At 37.4% G+C, this 20,566-nt stretch overlaps 1 protein-coding gene across 3 annotated transcripts in view; it reads right to left on the bottom strand.

Moving 5' to 3' along the window:
- The window catches only part of LOC143860032 (S-adenosyl-L-methionine-dependent methyltransferases superfamily protein), a 56,363-nt gene that overhangs the window by 15,415 nt on the left and 20,382 nt on the right, over positions 1-20,566 (bottom strand). For 2 of the 3 annotated variants that reach the window (XR_013239549.1, XM_077370540.1), the window contains exons 4-6: positions 17,543-17,602; positions 9,347-9,461; positions 9,113-9,207 (exon numbers count right to left, since the gene is read on the bottom strand). Coding sequence is in view for 2 of the 3 variants with exons in the window: in XM_077370540.1 (XP_077226655.1) it covers positions 9,113-9,207; positions 9,347-9,461; positions 17,543-17,602 (270 nt within the window). In the remaining variant the exon portion in view is untranslated. The remainder of the gene's footprint in view (positions 1-9,112; positions 9,208-9,346; positions 9,462-17,542; positions 17,603-20,566) is intronic. The other variant, XM_077370541.1, reaches the window with a different exon arrangement.

Raw genomic sequence — 20,566 nt, 5'->3', positions numbered from 1 at the left:
AGGAGGCTAGTGGGTAAGCTCATATATTTTACAGTCACTCATCCAGACATATCATTTGTTGTTGGTACTGTTAGCCAACATATGAGCTCACCCCATACTTCACACCTGGCAGCTGTGATTCAGATTCTTCGCTACTTGAAAGGGGCACCAGGGAAATGCCTCATATTCAAGAAGAATGGGCAAATCAGGTTGGAAGGTTTTTCAGATGCAGACTGAGCAGGATCTCCTGCAGATAGGAGATCCACCACTGGATATTGTAGTTTTGTTGGCGGCAATTTAGTATCATGGAAGAGTAAGAAACAGGACATTGTTTCCAAGTCTAGTGTCGAAGCAGAATACCGAGCTATGTCCCATACTAGTGGCGAGCTTATTTGGTTACGTTCTCTCCTATCAGAGATTAGTTTCTCCCCATCTTCCCTAGCTCAGCTTTATTGTGACAAAAGGGCTGCGATTCATAGAGTTACTAATCCTGTCTTCCATGAGAGAGCCACATAGGTTGATTGTCACTTCATTCGCCAGCGAATTCATAAAGGCGAGATTTATATTTCTTTTACTCGGTCTGTGGACCAACTAGCTGATGTTTTCACTAAATCCCTCATTAAGGCTAAATTAAATGACATTTGTAACAAGCTTGGAATGTATAATATATACATTGCAGCTTGAGGGGGAGTGTTAGAAGCATGTGTGAGTGATCTTATGTAGCCTAAGGGCATAGTTATCATTGTACCTCTCTCTTTTATATAAATACACAAGTGAGGGGGAGAACATCCCAACACGCTAATTCTCCTCTCATTCTCTTGTCAAGACTTCCCATATCTCTTTCTTTCTAGTCTCATTTCATTTTCTCCATCCTTCCAGTTGAGTTCATAAATCGCTCCCCTTTTTCTACTCCTCTTTCTTAATTTTGATCTTTATCTTGATCGCTTTCTTGATCTATCTTGTTCTTGTTCTTGATCTTGATTATTTGCTCATTCTTTTGACTGTCATAGATTCACATCAATTTGGTATCAATGCCTAGATTCACACCAATTTGGTATCACATCAACGCTCACATCAAAGCGTGGAGGTAATGGACTGGAAAGTCACCGTTTATGTGTAATCAGGACAGAAGCCCAATCAACAGGCCAGATCATAGATCCTTTTCTACACCTCTTTCTTAATCTTGATCCCTTTCTCTCTTTTTTTCTTTTGAATTGCCTGTACCAATCCTCGAAACCTCAACGTATAAGGTTTAAGAAACATTCCAAGCCATCACAGCAAAGGAGAGAATTGGTATCAATGCCTATAAGGTTTAATCTTGATCGCTTTCTTGATCTTGATATATCTTGTTTTTCATCTTGATTATCTAATCTTTCTCTTGGCTGTCATAAACTTGGTATCAATGCCTAGATTCACATCAATTTGGTATTAGAGCAACATTCACATCAGAGGGTGGAGGTAATGGACCGGAAATGGTCACTGTTTATGTGTAATCTGGACAGAAGCCCAATCAACATGCCAGATCATCGATAGAGCATTGATTGACGAACCCAGGTAAGCAGAAGCTGACAGATGAATAACAACATTGATCAATGGTGCATTTCATCGATCAATGAACCAGAGCATCAATTGACAGTTTCGGGGTCGATCGAAAACTGTTGCGGGATAATGGTGGAAAAACTGTTTTAGTAACTTCTAAGTTTTTATTTCTTGCTTTTTCTTACGCATTTCTGAACAGATTTTGTAGTCTTTTGTCATAAAACTACCTTAGAATAGTAGAGAGGATTTTAGGGCTTCTTTGAATGGTTTGTAAGCATACATAAAGACATTGGTTTGTAAGCTTACTTTTGACTAGTGTTGAATATTGCAGCAAGTTTTCTTAAATATTTTCATGATTTTCTAGGGTTTCACATGAATCATAACCTAGGTTCTAAAAGGCACTTTTGACCAGTTTTGAATATAAAATTGCAGTTCGAGAGTCTGTGGCAAGGTTGCTTGAATATTTTCATGATATTCTAGGGCTTCATATGAACCTCAACATCTCTCTTTTTTTTTTGAAAAGGGCAAAATAATATTGAATAAACAGAACCGAGGTGGTCCTGAAGAAAACTCCGGATGCAAAAAGGATTTCCATCTCCAAGATGTCTCTCCATACCGTGACACCTTTGAGTTTAAAATTATCGGTGGAACACCAGTGACCTTTGGAGAACCCGTACTTACTTCCGATAACTCTAACCCACAAGGAGGACTGTTCTTCTCCAAACCTCCAGAGCCACTTTCCCAGAAGAGCCTGGTTAAAGCCTTGAACCCTCCTAAGGCCCAATCCTCCGCTTTTAATAGGGAGACAAACCGCACTCCACTTAACCAGAGAAATCCCCTTTGAAGTCCCCGATCTTCCCCACAAAAAACGTCTCTGAATTTGCTCAATTCGCTGAGCTACACTCACAGGGCATTTAAAAAGAGAGAAGAAGTATATTGGCATGTTGGATAAAACTGCCTTTATGAGAACCAGCCTACCGCCTTTGGAAACCAAGCTGCGCTTCCAGGTGGCCAATCTCCGTTCGATTCTGTGGATAATGGGGTTCCATAAGTTTTTATTTGGTCTTCCCACTCCTAGAGGTAGACCCAGATAGGAAGCTGGAAGAACATCTAAGGCGCACCCCAAAATGCCTGCAAAAGAGGATGCTTCGCAGTCGGGAACATTGATTGCATACAGCCTAGATTTCGCAAAATTGGATCTTTGGCCTGATGCCATCTCATAACATCTTAAGGTGGCTTTAAGATTTAGAATCTGGGATGCTACCGGAGGGCAAAACAGGAGAGTATCATCCGCGAATTGAAGGATCGATACTTCTACCTTATGTTTACCTATGAGAAATCCTTCAAAGAGACCTAATTCGCAACCTTTTTTCATCAGTCTGCAAAGGGATTCAGCTACAATCACAAAAAGAAAACGAGACAAAGGGTCCCCCTGCCGCAAACCGCGAGTCGATTTGAAGAAGCCTTTGGCTGAGCCGTTGATGAGAACGGAGAACCAAGCTGACGCTAAGCAATTTCGGATCCACCTTCTCCATCGGCCTCCAAAGCCCATTCGACCCAGTAGATAATCTAAAGATCCCCAATCCACCCTATCATAGGCCTTCTCCATGTCAAGCTTGCAGAGAATCCCTCCTTTCCCATTCCATTGATAATAATCAATAGCTTCATTGGCTATCAAAGAACAATCGAGAATTTGACGGTTTTTAATAAAAGCACTTTGACCGTCCGATATTATTGATGGTAAAACTGCTTTGAGACGATCCGCCAAAACCTTGGCGAGAACTTTGTATAGGCTACCCACCAAACTAATTGGACGATAATCCGAAACTTTTGACGCTCCTTCGATTTTTGGAATGAGGGAAATAAACGTCGCGCCTGTCCCTTTATCAAGGACTGCACCCTCAAAAAATTCATGGAAGAATTTTAGAAAGACCGATTTAACAGCTTCCCAACATGTTTGGAAAAAAGCCAGACAGAAACCATCTGGACCGGGGGCTTTATCTTTCGCTAAAGAAAACAGTGCTTTTCTAATTTCCTCCTCAGAAAAAGGAGTTTCCAACCTCGCGGATTCGACCAAGCTTAAACTTTCAAACGGAATCTCTTGGGGAATTGGCCGAAGAATCCTATCTGCAGAATACAGGGAACTGTAGAAGTCAACAATTTCTGCAATAATCTTCTCCTTATCCGTCACACACACCCCTTCTACTACTAAGGATTCAATTCTGTTCTTTCTTCTGCGAGCGCTGGCCATTGCATGGAAATAGGCTGTATTTTTATCACCCTCAGACAACCACTTGACTCGGGATTTTTTACGCCAAGAAATTTCTTCGAGTAGTAGCAGCTCTTTATGCTCGAGGCTTAATCTTCCACGAAGCTCGTAGTCTTCGTTCGAGGCCAGACCACAATCTTCGAGAGCATTTAGCTCCAGCATTCTATCCTCGAGCCTTCGCTTCCTGCCGAGGACAAACTCTTTCTTCTCTTTGGCCCACTCTTTCAATTGTGCCTTAAGGAATCATAATTTTTTACCAATGATCACATCTGCGGGACCATTAAAGACGCTCTCAATCCACCATTGTATTAGTCGAGCCTTTAGAAGGGGGTCTTCCAACCATGCTAACTCAAATCTAAAAGGAGCCGGACCCCACGACTCCATTTTAGGAGCTAAGAGAATAGGGCAGTGATCAGATACTGAATGAGATAAAGCTTTCTGATAGACTTCTAGAAGTATTGCCAACCAATCACCCGAAAGAAGAAATCTGTCAATTCGGCTCCTGATCGACCCTCTGGCCCAAGTAAAAGAGGCACCACCCAACGGTAAGTCCACTAGCTCATTGGATGCAATGAATTCAGCAAAGTCTCTCATGTCTGCATTGACTCTCTGGCTACCTAAGCGGTCTCTTATTGCTAAAATTTCGTTGAAGTCTCCCCCAATGCACCAAGGGAAGGAGCAAAGGCTTCGCAGCTTTGCTAATTCTTCCCATAAAAGACACTTCTCAGTGGATGATGTAGGACCATAGACTCCAGAGAATAACCAACCAGAATTGTCATTTGATTTTTGGAGTGCTACAGAAAGAGAAAAAACTCCACTCCAGACATCCTTGATGGTCCATTTGACTGTATCCCACGCCACCAGAATGCCCCCTGAAGCGCCTTTTGAAGCTAAGAAAACAAAATCCCAGTCGATTTTGAACCCCATGCTTCTCATGTCTATTCTACTAATATGCTCCCTCTTTGTTTCCTGAAGGCACACAACCTCAGGACGCCAAACTTTTACTAATTCTTTAATTTGAATTCTTTTCTCCTGAGATCCCAAACCATTGATATTCCAGGATAAGATCTTCATTAACAACCGTGATCAGATGAAATCTTCCCCGCTCTGGCGCTTAGAGCTCTTCCTTTTTTCTTGGATTGAGGTCCTTTACTATTCGACCCTGAATCATAATTGATGTTAGACTTTAATCTTATCAGCTCTCTTTCCTTTCGTTTCAAGTTTGCTTCAGAAACAGTGTTTGAAGTGGTAACTCCACCGACCTCCCTGAGCTCAGCCTCCTTAATACTGGATCTGTATTCCTCCTCCGGACCCGAAAAAACTAAACCCAGGTGATTGCTAACGTTCAGAGTATGATCCACCATCAAATCAACCACTACCTGAGGGGAGCCTGTCCCAGAATCATTCCTCGTTGGAACATGAGAGTGCTCTGAAACAACAGGCGGCAAACAAGTCACCGCCTTGCTACACCATCTCTGAGAAATGAGATGGGAGAAACTTCCAAGTGATACCTTTACTAAAGAACAAAGAGAGAGCGCCCTTGCTTCACCAGTAAAACTAAATACCCGCCCTCCAAAACCGCTAAAATCAAGCAGCACCTTTTTGTAGCCCAAAGAGCACTGTAGGAAAGAACTGCCAACTGGTAGAATGGTAGAATGCCTAAGCTGGTGACTAGGCTCTACCAAACTGCTCCCCCTTAGACTACCCTCCTCAGTCACTTCGTCTGGCTCGAAGATGGATTGAGAACCACTCGAGCAGTAAATAAGGAAAAGACCTCTGAGATATGGAGTCCATCAAAGAGGAAGGAGGAACATATGAAATGATCTCTTGACAAGAAGGACCTTGAGAGTGGTCGAGGTCTAAGGAAGCAGGAGAGAGAAACTTGGGCCCAGAATCGCACTCTGATTAACACCGAGGCTCGAGCTCATCAAAAATGGGAGAGAAAATAGAGGCCCAATTCTTCTCCTGTCTTTGTGGGCCCTTAGGAGAAGAAACTTGAGGGCCCACTGGGAAAAGGTCTTCGATTCCGGAAGTATCTAGAGGGCCCGAAATTGGCGACCCGAGAAACAAGGCGCGAGATACTTCGTAATGAGGTGGCGGAGATAAAGCTAAAATAATATCCTAAAAGCTATTGACCAGGAAAGAGGGCTGATCCCTTGCAGAGACGTCTCTGACAGGACCATTTAGACTTCGCCAGCTGTAGCCATTTGGGGATGCGGATTTTTGAATTTCAAAATTGGTGCCAGATGGTGTACTGCTATCCTGCGACCCATGCAGCGCACAATAGTCGGAATTCAAGAACACCTAAGATTCCACCCCCCCCTTCTTCCCCAATAGTTAACTCCGGCGCAACCAACGAGGTAGAATCGTCTTTAGTAACATTGAATGTAGCCTTGTCCGAATTTATGGTATGTTCACCTACTTCTTTGGCAAAAGCCCCTTCATTAACTGGATTGATGAAGGCTCTGCTCTCACCGCCCCTCTCCATCCGCTCCTCTAGAGAAAATGCAGAGAGATTTGCAGAGAGGTTATCTTCTTCGCTGCTTTCTCTTGAAGCTAGAATCCATCGGAGGGTTCCATCAATAGTGCTTTGAATAGATATCTCGCTTCCAGGAATTCCTTCTGATAATATTAACAACCTGCCTGCTTCGTAACCAAACCCCGCATAGCACGACGAACCGACCTCCACCACCTTACCGATTTTCCCCCCGATTCTTCGAAAGTTATCTGCGCACCAGGCCTCAGGAGGAACTCCTTCTATCTTCCACCAGAGTGGAGACCCAACCTTAGGGAATTTTGAATCCCATGGCATAAGATCTTCCAGAGGAGAGTGAGGTGGAAGACACTAGTCTTTGATTAATTGAGTTTTGTTAGCACCTACGGGGATGGAGATTTGAGTTTCTAAAGTTGCAATTTTATAAACTACTACCTCTACCCCATGACTACTATTGCGAGACAGTCAGGCCTCCATCGCCTCCAAATCACCATCCCATCCTTCCTTCATCTTTCCCCAAAAACCTAAGTCTGCATTGCTGATAGACTTCAAAGGGACTACTTCGAGACTAAAGGCGATACCGTCCGAGGTAGCCGGAAGTAATGTTGTCACTCGAGCTTTTGCTGCTTTGGGCTTTTGAGGAGTAAGGTCAGGCCTCTTTCTCTCCACCCGATTCACCTTCTTTTCTGGTTGTACTAGGAAGTTGAAATCCAAACTAGACCAGAACTTATTACACTTCCAGCATCGGGCCCTCTTTCTAAAGTTTTTGAAAGCACATTTGCAGCACCGCCAATCTCCCAGATCCCTATTTTTCCTTTTTTTGAAAACATTTTCCATTCTTCTTTCAGATTTGCTTTTTACTGGTAGCCATTTCGCCCCCCCATCACTGTGGGACCGATTTCCCAGCCCAGCTTCAAATGCAGGGCCCAGCGGAGGCGGGTTGACTCCAGGGTCAACAGAAATCCCTACTCCGGTAAAACTTCGCCGGAACCCAAGAGGAATCAAATTGGCCCCACTGGCCCATCTAGATTGAGCTCCCACTTCTCCCCTTACAGCGTCTGGGATCCTCGGAGGGGCCCGATTGGTTCCCCTCATAGGGAACTAACTTTACTAAAGCCTTCTCCTTTGTGAAGAATGTGCCGGCCTCAAGACAGGTTTAATCCACCTGATTCGGATTCCGAAACCCACGAAGACACTGAGATGGAAGGGGACTCCGAAACTGAGGAGACGGAAGAAGCGGAAGCTGAGGAAACGGAGGAGGAATCCGATGAGCCCTACGTGTTCACCGTAGAAGCTTCGACTACAGAAACGTCGGTGACTGGTTCGGAGAGGGAGGAGTTTGAGGCTGAAATGGCAAGAAATAGGGGAGGAGATGGTGCAAGGACTGACAATCCAATGCCTCCTAACTCCGAATCTCTCCGAGTCGCTTACCAATCGCCCATCGATCGCCGGAGAAGAAGATCTCCACGGCCACCAAGTCCCACGGCGTTTATAGATTTATCCACGGATTCTTCCTCGGAATGAGATCATTGACTAGAGAGATCATATCCTGCTGAAAGGGAAGAAGCACGGGAAGGTAAAATGGCATTTTCCGAGAGCTTTTTCACCCTCAGTAGAGAGAGGAGATAAGGAGAGTCTGTTGAGGCACCGTTTTGATTTAGTTTCTAAAGGGGTTCTTGGATTTCAGGGTTTGCTGGTAGGTTTTAGTTCACCATTTTTTTTTATCAAAGGTGGGAGAGAAGAAGTGAAATTGGTTTTCAGTATTTCTTCCCTTAGTGTATTGTTTCTTATATTTTTATCTGTTCACCTTTGTTGATGATTTTCAGCTTATCCAGCAAAAAGAAAATTCTCAACATCTCTCTTCTTCTTTTATTCCTTGTCAAGTGGAAGGACTGATTTCTAGCTTCCAGACGGTTGACTTCTTTCCCAAGAAATCAAATTTTCTCTTCCAAAACCATCACTTCTCCTCTTAGCCTTCTCCTTTGCATTTAGACTTCATGATTTGAGATGAATAGAGAGCTGGTCTCCTCCTCTAGTATAAGCTATGTTATCATTACTAGAAATTACAAATACACCCTTTTTGCGTAAAGACATTACAAACTAAAAGTAACTATTCTTTCCTTCTTATATAAAAAATAAACAAACATACAAACATAGCTTCGTTTAGTGTTTACGCCAATGTTTAAAAATAGGACCGGTGATCGAACTGGAAAAGGTCCCAATTCAATCGAAACCGTCTTGAACATAGGTCAATTAATTACTTAAAAAATGAAAAGAAAAACTTTGATTCTCTCCCATCAATTTAAACAGCGTAGTGAAATCCTATTTTTTCCTTCATCTCGCCTTCCAATTCCCCAACATATGGTCTCTTCCTTTCAAGATGCCAAGGTGAAGAAAATGGGAAAGATGATCATAAAGTGCAATGCACCAATCCCTGATGCCATGTAAGAAGCCTACCTGGAATTACAATAAAATGTAATTTCTCATTAATGGGGATACTAAAGATAAAATTACTCAGGCGAGAAGGTATATATATGCCTCTGAGAAGGAAATGAATACGGTATCAATAAAATCAACTGGAATACGTAGAAAACAAATATAAATGCTCTGTAACGTGAACTAAGTCAAAAAAAAAAAAATAGGAAAGCTGACTCCAACAGTAGAGAAAGATTGAATGTAATCTTATAATTTCTCAGATATGCTGAATGAATTATGGAAACAAATGGCAGTGGCAATAAGACCACAGTAATACACATAGCAGGTTGCACATATGTATGATACTACAAGCCAACTCATTAGGCCAACAAAGTATTTCAATCCAGAGAACTTACATTCGACATATCACAAGCAATTATCGAAGGATCATTTGAGACAAGATCGATGGAGAAGACTTTATTCTTTACATTTCTTGCAAGGGGAGCATCCCCTAAAATACAATGTAATGGAACAAAATCAACACAAAAGAACATAAAGAGTTCTAGTGACACATTTCATAATCTAAGTTCTCACTTCAGTATGAACAATTCCAAAATTATTGTGACAAAGAACTGATTCTAAGTTCTCACCACAGCCAAAATCAGCCACAGTCAAAGAAGGGCTCCGTCCCTTTAACCATTTGATAATGATGTTGACTGGCTGCTCTGGCCAGTGTGACATTTGCTCTTGATATCCTGTATGATACTAAGACATGCAATTAAAATGTAAGTTCCAGTAGAACTTGTCAAGATAAGGTATTAAGTGACAACTAAAATTTTTCTTAATCAGTAAAAGACTTTTTACAAGATTCATCACATTCTAAGGCATCCCTTTTTGTATGCTGAGAAAATAAAAGATTGAATATGTCAAAAGAAACAAATCAAATATTTAACAATCTACTAAGTACGTAAGACAAACACAACACAACAATCTAAACAAATTAGAGGACTTCAAATGAAAATGCACACTATTTGAGTGCAACCCGCAGAAAAGAAAAGAACATGGAATCTATCAAAGAGAATGTAATCATTCTACCAGTATATAACTCTTTAAAAGGGTGAAAAACATTCAAACCAATAAAAACTACGCTGAATCCAGCAGCCGCTTCTTCGGTTTATGAAGAAGATAAAATATGTAATGACTAAACTAAACATGTAATGACTAAACTAACCTAATACATTATTCAACACAGTACATATCAAATTTCACATGTAATTTATAAAAAAAAAAATTTTAAATGACAGCAAATTTTATTAAAAAAAGACCGACATGGTCAAGATACAAAGCAAAAATCAAATACAATCAATAAAAAGAGAGCAAAGGAGGAAGAGAATCGAAGAGAACAAGGGCTTCCTTTGAGGCATCCTCTCTAGCGAGACGGTCCGCCCCATGATATGCAGAGCGACGAACGTGATGAAGGTTCACAAGCACCAATCCATCCAATCATATAGTAAATATAAATCTAATAATATATAAGTAAAACAGAATCCTGCACTCTGTGAGTGCACCACATGGCAATCCCTCTTTATCCAGTTTTTATATTTTCCCCGTTTACCTCCCATTTTTACGCTCTTTCTTCTGAAACGACAATACGGTTCATCCCCTGCCCTATCATCTTCCCTTCTCTTCCTCTCCCTCTCTCATTAATTGTCACAAAATGGAATTTTTGGCTAAAATCTAGGAATCTTCTCTAGGTTTGAGGTCCATAAAACATATTGCAAAAAGGTATTCCATCTGAATCACCTTTGGCTTCATCATAATTCGTTCAATGATAAGGTCTTCTCTCTCTCACTCTAAATCCCATTCAGAGTGAGAACATTTTGCTTTGATGTATTTCCTTTTTTATTGTTCAAAATAAAGATTGGATTTTGTTTGATGGTAAATTTGAGGATTACATGGTTTTGTGTTCTCAGCGATTACTAGGTTAGTTGCTCACAAGGTCTCTCTTTTTACGTTGATAATTCGAAGGTTAGACTTTCTCAGGTCATCACTTTTGTTTATGAAACCCTCTTTTGACATTTTTCCTTTTCACTGTATTTGTATATGATAATCATCTTTTTTGTCAGTGTGATATTTCATAAATCCAGACTATAGTTAATATTACTTTGCATTTGTATGCTCCTGTTATGGATTTAAATTATATTTTCCAGTAAACCAAAGGAGAATTGTTTTGTAGCCTCTAATAAAGATAAAAATTATTCACCATCATCGGTAACATATTTATGTAACATTATACATGTAATGATGTAGTTGTCTTTAGGCATTCACCAGTAAAATCTTCATATTGTCAAGAAAAACGAAATTCTCTAGCCATATGAAGTATACTGTTATCCCAACCAACCAAAGTACACCTAATCTGATGTACATGTGAAAGTTGTATGTAACTAAGTAGCATTTTGTTTCTATAAAAAAATTAAGCAGCATTTTATTTTTATTTGTACCACTTTATATTCTCTCAATTATATTTAGTTCAGCTAATTTGCAATTAAAAGTTAAATCAAAGGAACGCTCAATTTGTCATATCATACTGCACCAATTCTTCCTTAAAGGTAAGTTCTTGGAAATCTTGACTCATATTTTTTATAATATTCTTTTTCCACATTTTTTAATATAATTACATTGAATATATTCTTCTGTTGCATTTATGCACAAGAATCTAAGTTGAATCATAGCCCTCCCCAAACCCCGCAATTTCGAGAGCCTCGTGCAATGGGACGCCTTTTTTTATCTAAGTTGAATCATAACTTACTAAGACACTATCAGTTCTACGTAAAAAAATGTTACAGCATAATTGATGTTAATTCTTTTCTACAATAGTCATCTGCTTAGATGAAAATATTTATTATTTAACCTATATAAGATTTCATTTTTTGTTATAAACTGAAATAGAAGAGGATTAGACTAAGTGATTGAATTTTATAGTTCTTACTTATTTTATAGACAATAATTGCATCTTTTAAGAATAAATCATATTATTTTGTAGGATGTTGAGATTTTTTTATTCGACTACTTTAGTTTTCGTTGTTCTTAATAGATTCAAATTGGCGATGGATCATATGGAAAGATGTAAAGCTGCCCGAATGAATTGAAGGTTAATTATTAATGCACAGAGGAAGAAGCGGCACTAGGCATGTTGAAATTCATTCTAGACATAATAGTGTACCCGCTTCTAGTATAAAGATCAATTTAGCAAATATATTGTCACTCTGTTGTCAATGCAGATAGTAGTATCCAAACATCAGCAAATGTTCGTAGAATTCATACAATTACGATAATATTCTTTACCCATCATGTTTTAATAATAGAGGTAAGATACTTATTAATTTAGTTTGAACTAGGAAATCCGCTGTTGACAATAAGTGAAGAAGAACAAAATACTAACGTTGTTGAAGAAGTCGGCCGAAGTAACTGTCATGTTACTTATGAAAACTTTCATTAATTTAAGTGTTCTTTTAGTGGATGCTTGTTTAAAAAAAATTATAACATTAAAAACCTACAACTTAGAGAGTTTGTATGGTTGATAACTTAGGATAATTCTACGAATCTTAGAACTTTGTATGTCCTGCGTATGTGTGTCCACACTATGCTGCAATACTATGGTACGAGGAACGAGTGCATAAATGTTAGAGGACAACAATTCCAAAATTCTCAATTTGTTGTCAACAAGGAAAGGTTGAGTTGCCTCTCCTACAGCCTCTTGAGTTTTAGGCAGAGCTTTTGAATTATATTAAAGGATGTCGTGCAGCAAAATTTCGAGACAATATAAATAGTTACAATTCAATTTTTGCATCGATGGGCGGGAACATTGATAATAGTATCAACGTTGGATGGGGACCATATGTGTTGGATTGTTAGTACCAAAGTCAGGAAAAAGAGCCTAAATTTGCTCAGCTCTATATATATGACACAAAGAATGAGGTGTCAAATAGAATGAGAGCAATTAGTAAGGATAACAGGTGTGACAACCTAAATATTACAATTGTTGAAGAATTGTTGAACATGTTCGATACTTATAATCAACTTACAAAGGTTTCCTGTATGGCAAAAGACTGTTTCAAGGAATCTAACTTACGTAATGTTCGTATAAGGCTTATTGGGAATCGTAGAATTCATATAATTACCAATGCTGGAAATATTCTTGACCCATAATGTTTTATTAATATAGGTAAGATACTTATTCATTTAGTTCGAACTAAGAAATTTGTTGTTGACAATAAGTGAAGTGGTTTATTTTTTATGCTATTAAACAGATAATATAACTTTTGGAGCGAGCAGAACTAGGACACGTAAAAGTCGTACTAATATTCCAGATTTAAGCATAAGTCCATGCTCTGGAGGTATACCCGTTAGCCAATCATGTCAAAGAAAGAGAACAAATGACGGGAATAGTGATAGTACACATAATTCTCTCCAGCTTATGCCCATAGTACAAATACTATGATGCAAGAAAATGAAATAAGTAATATACATAACTTTCTTAGTTTATACAAAAAGTATCAAACAATAATATTTTATTATTATTATTATTATCAGTTTAGATTCTTATCATAGATAAGCAATACTTATAAGTTATCAATTGATGTATTTTAACCAGAAAACTAGAATGTTTATGAAGAAAGAGATATATTAAGGGAGATGATTTTTTCACCTCCCCCCCAAGGATGATGTGCCCCCTTTTAACATGAATTGTGGGCAGATTTTAACGCTTTTTTACGTCAAACCACGTTGAAGGGGGCGCATTATTTCTACAGGGGGTGAAAAAATCAGCGCCCTATATTAATGGAAGAACAAAATACTAACGTTGTTGAAGAAGTCGGCCGAAGTAATTGTCCTGTTACTTATGAAAACTTTCATTAATTTAAGTGTCCTTTTAGTGGATACAACTCAACTCAACTCAACTAAGCCTTTGTCCCAAACTAGTTGGGGTCGGCTAATGAATGCTTTAGAAAATTTTCATGAAAAAGGTGAAAGGATCTACTCGGCTCAAATTGATTAAGTCTACTCCTCAAACTAGTTGGGTTCATCTACATGGATCATTTGCTTCCATTCTATCCTATCCAAGGTCATGTTCTCTGTTATGCTCCTAGCCCTCAAGTCAGTTGTTTTTGGTCTACCCCTACCTCTTTTTTTTCCATCAACTTGGCATGAGTCACTTCTTCTCACTGGAGCATCCAAAGGCCTACGTTGAATATGCCCAAACCATCTTAAGCGGTGCTCTCTCATCTTCTCCTCAATTGGTATCACCCCCACTTTTTTCCGAATGTCTTCATTTTTAATTCGATCTAACCTTGTGTGGCCGCACATCCATCTAAGCATTCGCATCTCCGCTAAACTCATCATATGCACATGCTGCTTCTTGGTGGCCCAACATTCTGAGCCGTACAGCATTGTTAGCCTCACCGCTGTTAGAAAAACTTTTGTGGATACTTGTTAAAAAAAATTTATAACATTAAAAACTTGTAACTTAGAGAGTTTGTACGGTTGATGAATTAGGGAAATTCTACGGATCTTGGAAGTTTGGAAGTCGTCATATGTGTGTCCACACTGTGCTGCAATACTGTGGTACGAGGAACGTGTGGATAACTGTAAGAGGCCAACGACTCCAAAATTCTCAATTTGCTGCTAATAAGGAAGGCAACTTGCAACCTCTGCCTGAGTTTTTGGCAAAGCTTTTGAATTATATTAAAGGACATCATGCTGCAAAATTTTGAGACAATATAACAAGTTACAATTCAATTTTTGCATTTACATCGATGGGCAGTAACATTGATAACAGTACCAACGATAGATGGGGACCATAAGTGTTTCGAATAAATGGACATAATCATGATCAAATTGGATTGTTGTTACCAAAGTCGGGAGAAAAGCATAAATTTGCTCAGCTCTCTATATATGACACAGAGAATAAGGTATTCAGTAAAATAAGAGCAATTAGCAAGGATAACAGGTGTGACAACCTTGATACTACAACTGTTGAAGGATTGTTGAACATGTTCGATACTTATAATCAACTTACAATGGTTTCCCGTGTGGCAAAAGACCGTTTCAAGGAATCTAACTTACGTAAGGTCCGTATAAGGTTTATTATTGGGAATCGTGGAAGAGACGCAAGTTAGTAGAATACGGCAACTACTTCTGAAGTAGTTGCACTTATTGTTGGCGACTTATGTAATACAACTGTGGAAAGAGATGTTATAGTAGAACACAGAAACTAAGGACTCAGATTTCCTCTCCAGGGGGATGGTTCAAATTCAATTTTGATGGGAGCTCACGGGGCAATCCGGGAAGGGCCGGTATTTGTGGTGCCTTCCGAGATCATAATGGAAATATATGCATGACTTTCTCTGGGCCGTTGGGTGTCTGCGATGCAAATCAAGCGGAGGTCTCGGCTCTTCTTTTTGGTCTTCAATGGTACGCAAAGCATATTCTCGGGCCATTGATTGCTGAATGTGACTCTTCCAATGCTATTGCGTAGGCTAGCAATAAGGCTTATGGCCCGTGGCGCCTTGCCTTCAAGATTGACGAGATAAGGGACCTAGTTGCTTCTCTTCGTCCTGTGCTGAAGCATACGCGGCGATCGGGCAATGATCTCGCTGATGTTCTTGCCAAGGGTGGGGTGGATGCGATTCTTTGGTGGTTGACACCCCTCCTGTTTTGTAACTTCTCCTTCTGTTTTTTTCTGCCCTGTCACTTGCTTCAGATGGGCCTCTTACATTTTCTTTGTTGTCTACGGGGACATCTTGTCCCTTTGTTCTATTTTTGATCTAATGAAATCTCACTACCTTTCAAAAAAAATAATAGTAGAACACAGAAGTGATGACCTGCAACGCATCGGTGATTTGCATCCAAGTTTTATGTCAACGCAGTACCCAATTATGTTCCCTTATGGAGAAGATGGCTTTCATCTAGGAATTCCATATAAAAGTAATCAAGGAAGAAGGCAAACGAAGAGACTTTGTGCGACAATGAGAGAATATTATGCATACAGAATTCAACAAAGACAAAATGAGATCCACACACTTATTTATGGTGGAGGATTGTTCCAACAGTTTTTAGTCGATGCTTATACAGTTATTGAAGAGGATCGATTGAGATGGATCCGTAATAACGAACCAGAGTTAAGAGCAGAAATGTATAAAGATTTATGTGATACAGTCGTGAGAAGTGATACCGCACTAGCTTCAGTGGGCCGTTTACAGGAAGCCCAAGATATATGGTACAAAATTATCAAGATGCAACGGCCATCTGTAGATGGGCTAGAAATCCTGATCTATTTATAACATTCACTGCAAATCCTAAGTGGCCTTAAATTCAACTTTTTAGATCAAATTCCTAGAAAAAAACCAGATGATAGACCAGTTATTGAATGTAGAGTTTTCAAGATTAACCTTGATCAATTAATAAGAGATCTTATTCAAGGTCAACATTTTAGCAGTCATAGAAGGTGTAATTTAGTAGTTTTGACAAATTTGTTTACACAAAATTTTATAAATAACAACCAAATATATACCATATTTTTTCCCCTTCCAGCTATCTATACTATTGAGTTTCAAAAAGAAGCCTATCACGCTCGCCTATATTCCTTTGTCTTCATCAATCAAATAAGTATCCAACACCACCTGAAATTGACAAGATCATTTCAGCAGAGATCCCGATGAGAAATGATTTTGCCACATATGCAGCTATAGCGGAACTTATGATGCATGGACCCTGTGGGGAAGCAAACAAGAAATCACCTTTCATGATCAGAGAAAATTACTGCTGCGAAAAATTACCTAAGAAATTTTACAATGAGACAATACCAACTGAAGATGGATTTCCGGTTTACAGAAGAATAGCCAATGATAAATTTGTACAAAAGGGAGATATAAAAATGGGCAACAGATATGGAGTACCAAATAGATATGCAGTACCACACAATGTTGATTTGATTGTAGAATATAAATCTCACATAAATGTCGAGTGGTACAACTGGTCAAGATCGATAAAATATGTGTTCGAGTACATCAATAAATGACCTGACAGGACAACAATGATAGTGGAACAAAACAAAGAATCAAATGAAGCGAACGAAAAATATATCTTCATAAGCATTATAAATTTCAAATAAGCTTTTATAAACGAAACTAATTTTTTAACATTCCAAAACCAAACATAGTAAAACTGCTAAATCATGAACAAATTTTCACTGATCGAATTTTATCTTTCATTATCAGAGGAAAAATGGCATAGCAGTGGATATGCAACAATGCAAAAGATAAATACCTGCAAATCCCATTTCTGGCAAAAGAATGGGCAAGCTTATTAGTTGATAAGAGCTTAATAAGTAATTTAGATGCTTGACCAAAAATTCCAATTGTCAAAGTAATTATTTAGACTAGGCCACCAGGGTTTAATATCAATTTTTTGTAAAACCTTTAAGAGACGGATACAAATTGGGATTGGCAAAGTTAAAACTAAAAAACCAAGAAACTAAAGGGGTGGAAAAGAAAAAGAAATAAAACACTAATATCCAGTAGGGAAAGATTTAAAAAAAAACAAACAGACAATACTAACAACATAATAAGAAAAAACAACAGAAGAAAAAGAGGGAGGTAGTTTAAGAGAGAAAGTGAGGGTGACCTTTGGTAGATTTTATGCAAAAACTTGCAAGCACCCTCTATGCCATTATATTGTTGTTTTAATCTGCCACTCCAGCAACTTCCTCTGGAGTTTGTCTCAGCCAATCTTGCTTAGAGACAATATTTATTATATGAAGAGAAAAAAAATAGGACAGAGAGAGGAACCTTGAGAGGTGGCGGAGCTCGGAGGAACTCGTCATGCATCTCCTTGCAGTCACAATCAGGCTTAATTTTTTTCAAATAAGTAGTGTAAGGCCAAAATTTCTAAAAAAAGCATTGACTTTTAACATGTAAATAAAATGAGATAAAGTGAACGTATAAATATTTGCTTGGAACATCATCGTGTAAAAAATCACAAAAAAGTAATCATGTTTCTCAAATAAAAGAAGATATTGTAGAGAAATATTAAATATTGTCTGAAGTTGCGCAGTTATGTGTTAAGTAAAATAAGACCAACTCTCACATCAAACTCAAGTTTCCATCAATTAATTTTAATCAAAGGAAACACCGTACCATCTACATTTCCTTGTTTTTAAACATAAACTGAATCTTTCTACATTTTCATACAGAGCATACAATAAATAAAACATGTCTTCCTCCACATTTTCATTTGAATAGAAATAAACTGAAATTATTTGCACAATTCTGCGAGAATAATTCCCAATCTATTTTAAAGACAACTGAAGAGTTTTGCATGTCCCAAAAAGAAAAAATATAAAAGAAAAGGCAGAACTGAAGAAGAGAGAAAGTATCAATCTTTCTGAAGCAAAAAAAAAAAGATATCAACTGAACCCAGTCTCGTATTTCATCTCAATCTCCGGAATCCCGGCAAGAGTCAGCGTTGGCACTTTAGAAAACAATTTGTTTTTGTAATTTATTTTTTCTTTATAGTTTTGGTTACAGCCTGTTGTAGATTTTTTTTTAGTGGAGATTGTTTTGGAGTAGCTGTAATGATAAGCTCTGCATCTGATTCTGCATTCGTCCTTTCTGTCGGTTCTTGACAGTTTGCAGTTCTATTTGCTGACAAATACAAATATTTGGTGTCCTAGATTTGTTTCAATATTTTAAAAAAAAAAATATTATCGACTGAGCGAGTTGTGTTTTAATTCTAATAATATATAAAAATATATTAATTTTTACAAGTTTTGAGAACTTTGATGTAATACCTGTTTTGTCTCCAATTTGCCATATTTGTCGACTTCAAGAATTTGTCACTGTGAAATTCTTTTCTCATTGAGAAATTGTATGCATTGACTCTCATTTAAAAGAGATATGATCTTCCTAATATTTTTTTTAATTTTTAATTGCAAATGACAAAACACTTTTTCTTCTTCCTGTCATTATAGAAAGTTGATCAATTAGTTAATAACAGTATATCAAACACAAAAACTTCAGTCTAGCAAACTTTTTTATAATAATTATGTATAATTTGTTTTCTCGGTTAAAGAGTAATAATGATGTGGTTACCTTTTGCTTGAGATTGCTTATCTGTATAACAGGCAAGTTCACTATTTTTTCTGCTTCCTTATCAACTATTACAAAAGTTGTTGCTTCTGTGTCATGATCAACTTTAACTTGCAACTTATACCTGCAATATTTTTTTGTATTCAATATAACAGTGCTAAATATTTTTATGTTTCTTATTAGAATAATTCTTTTGGGATTTACGTTGTCATTGGAAAGTCAACTTTCTTGTTGCATTAATCACCAAAACTTTTAAATAAATGCCCTCAAGTTTTTTGCCACAATAATTGCTTGACATAAGATCAATTACTCCGTGCTTCAACTTCTGTGATAGTAGATTTACAAAAAAATGTTGCATCATGTTATTTTCTTATATTAGTTTTAATTATTAGCCTTTATTTTTATATTTTTTTAGTATTGCAATGTTTAATAATCATTTTTTTGTTTTACTTTTTGCTCTCCTTCTCTAATGAAATTTAAGATCTCCTGCACTATTTGTTTATTTTTATCAATTAATTCTTTGTCAGCATCCACGGATATTTTTGGTAGCTATATTTATCGAAAACTTTTTACATCTCCAATAGTGTATAACATATTATTACTTTTTATTGAAAAATATTTTTTTAAGTTATAATTTTTAATGTACATTTTTGCTTGAACTCTATTACGTATGGAATGTCCAAGTTTACATATAGCTTCGTAAAGTAACTGGAAGAGAGTGATAGATTTCCTGCAAAATTGTAGTAAAAAGTTATATTACAAGATAGTAAAAAATTTCAATCTGTAAATTTAAAACTATCATCTCTGAATAATGTTGCAGCATCGGAATAAGTGTAGTTACGTACTCATAAATATTATGACTGTAATTGAGATGACAATAAGAATGGCATGCCCATAATTACGTAAGCAAATGTCTTGGTTTATTGTCTCTTTCAACTGTCCCCCATAGAGTTATTCGAATTATGTTTTTGCTGCCAAAATAATATTTTTAAGTATTGAAAGATTTATGTCTGTATTCTTATCATTAATTCTATACATGTATTTCTTTTGTTTTTATTGGTTTTTTTACCTCATGTCTTGAAGTTCAATAACTATTTTGTTCATTTTGTTACATTTTGCTTCTATCTCATCAATCCAAGAAATTGCAATAATTTGTCCAATAATATCTGTGCAATTTTTTTTTTTGTGTTGTATTAGTTGTTATAGTAAAAATTCAAGTTGCTTAAAATAGTTGAAAATATTTTTTATTTTACTTATGAGGTAGGTGTCAATATTCAATCGTCTGTTAAGATTATCAAAGACTATGAGTTCGAATTTATGGTAGGCGATAGCTTCATTTCTTGTCTTTATCTGCTTAACGGATGTTGCATCATTAAAGCTTATCATATATTTATGACTAGCCACCTTGCAATTATCTTTATTGCCAACTACACTGAAATTCTTGATTATGTATACATATTCCTCCTCAAGCAATGCTTTAAATTGCTAAAAAACTTTTTTTCTAATTGATGAGTGAATATGGTCACCCTGTATAAACATAAATGGATTTGTTAAAAATATCTAAAATAAGCTATGTTTTTAAAGACTAAAGAATCAAAGAGTTGAATTTGTAATTAACTACTGCTACATAATACTTACTTTTACATTGAGGAAAATGAGAGGCAGACTTAAAAGTACATTATTTGACTTAATAGTAACGGCATCCCCACATTCTTATTATTCGAA

This window comes from Tasmannia lanceolata, unplaced genomic scaffold (genome assembly GCF_043159265.1).
Source record: "Tasmannia lanceolata isolate RefF3 unplaced genomic scaffold, GAP_Taslan_0.1 ptg000037l, whole genome shotgun sequence".
In the NCBI taxonomy this organism is placed as follows: Eukaryota; Viridiplantae; Streptophyta; class Magnoliopsida; order Canellales; family Winteraceae; genus Tasmannia; species Tasmannia lanceolata.
Note: the sequence above shows the minus strand (reverse complement) of the source record. Positions and strands in the feature narration are given on the sequence as shown.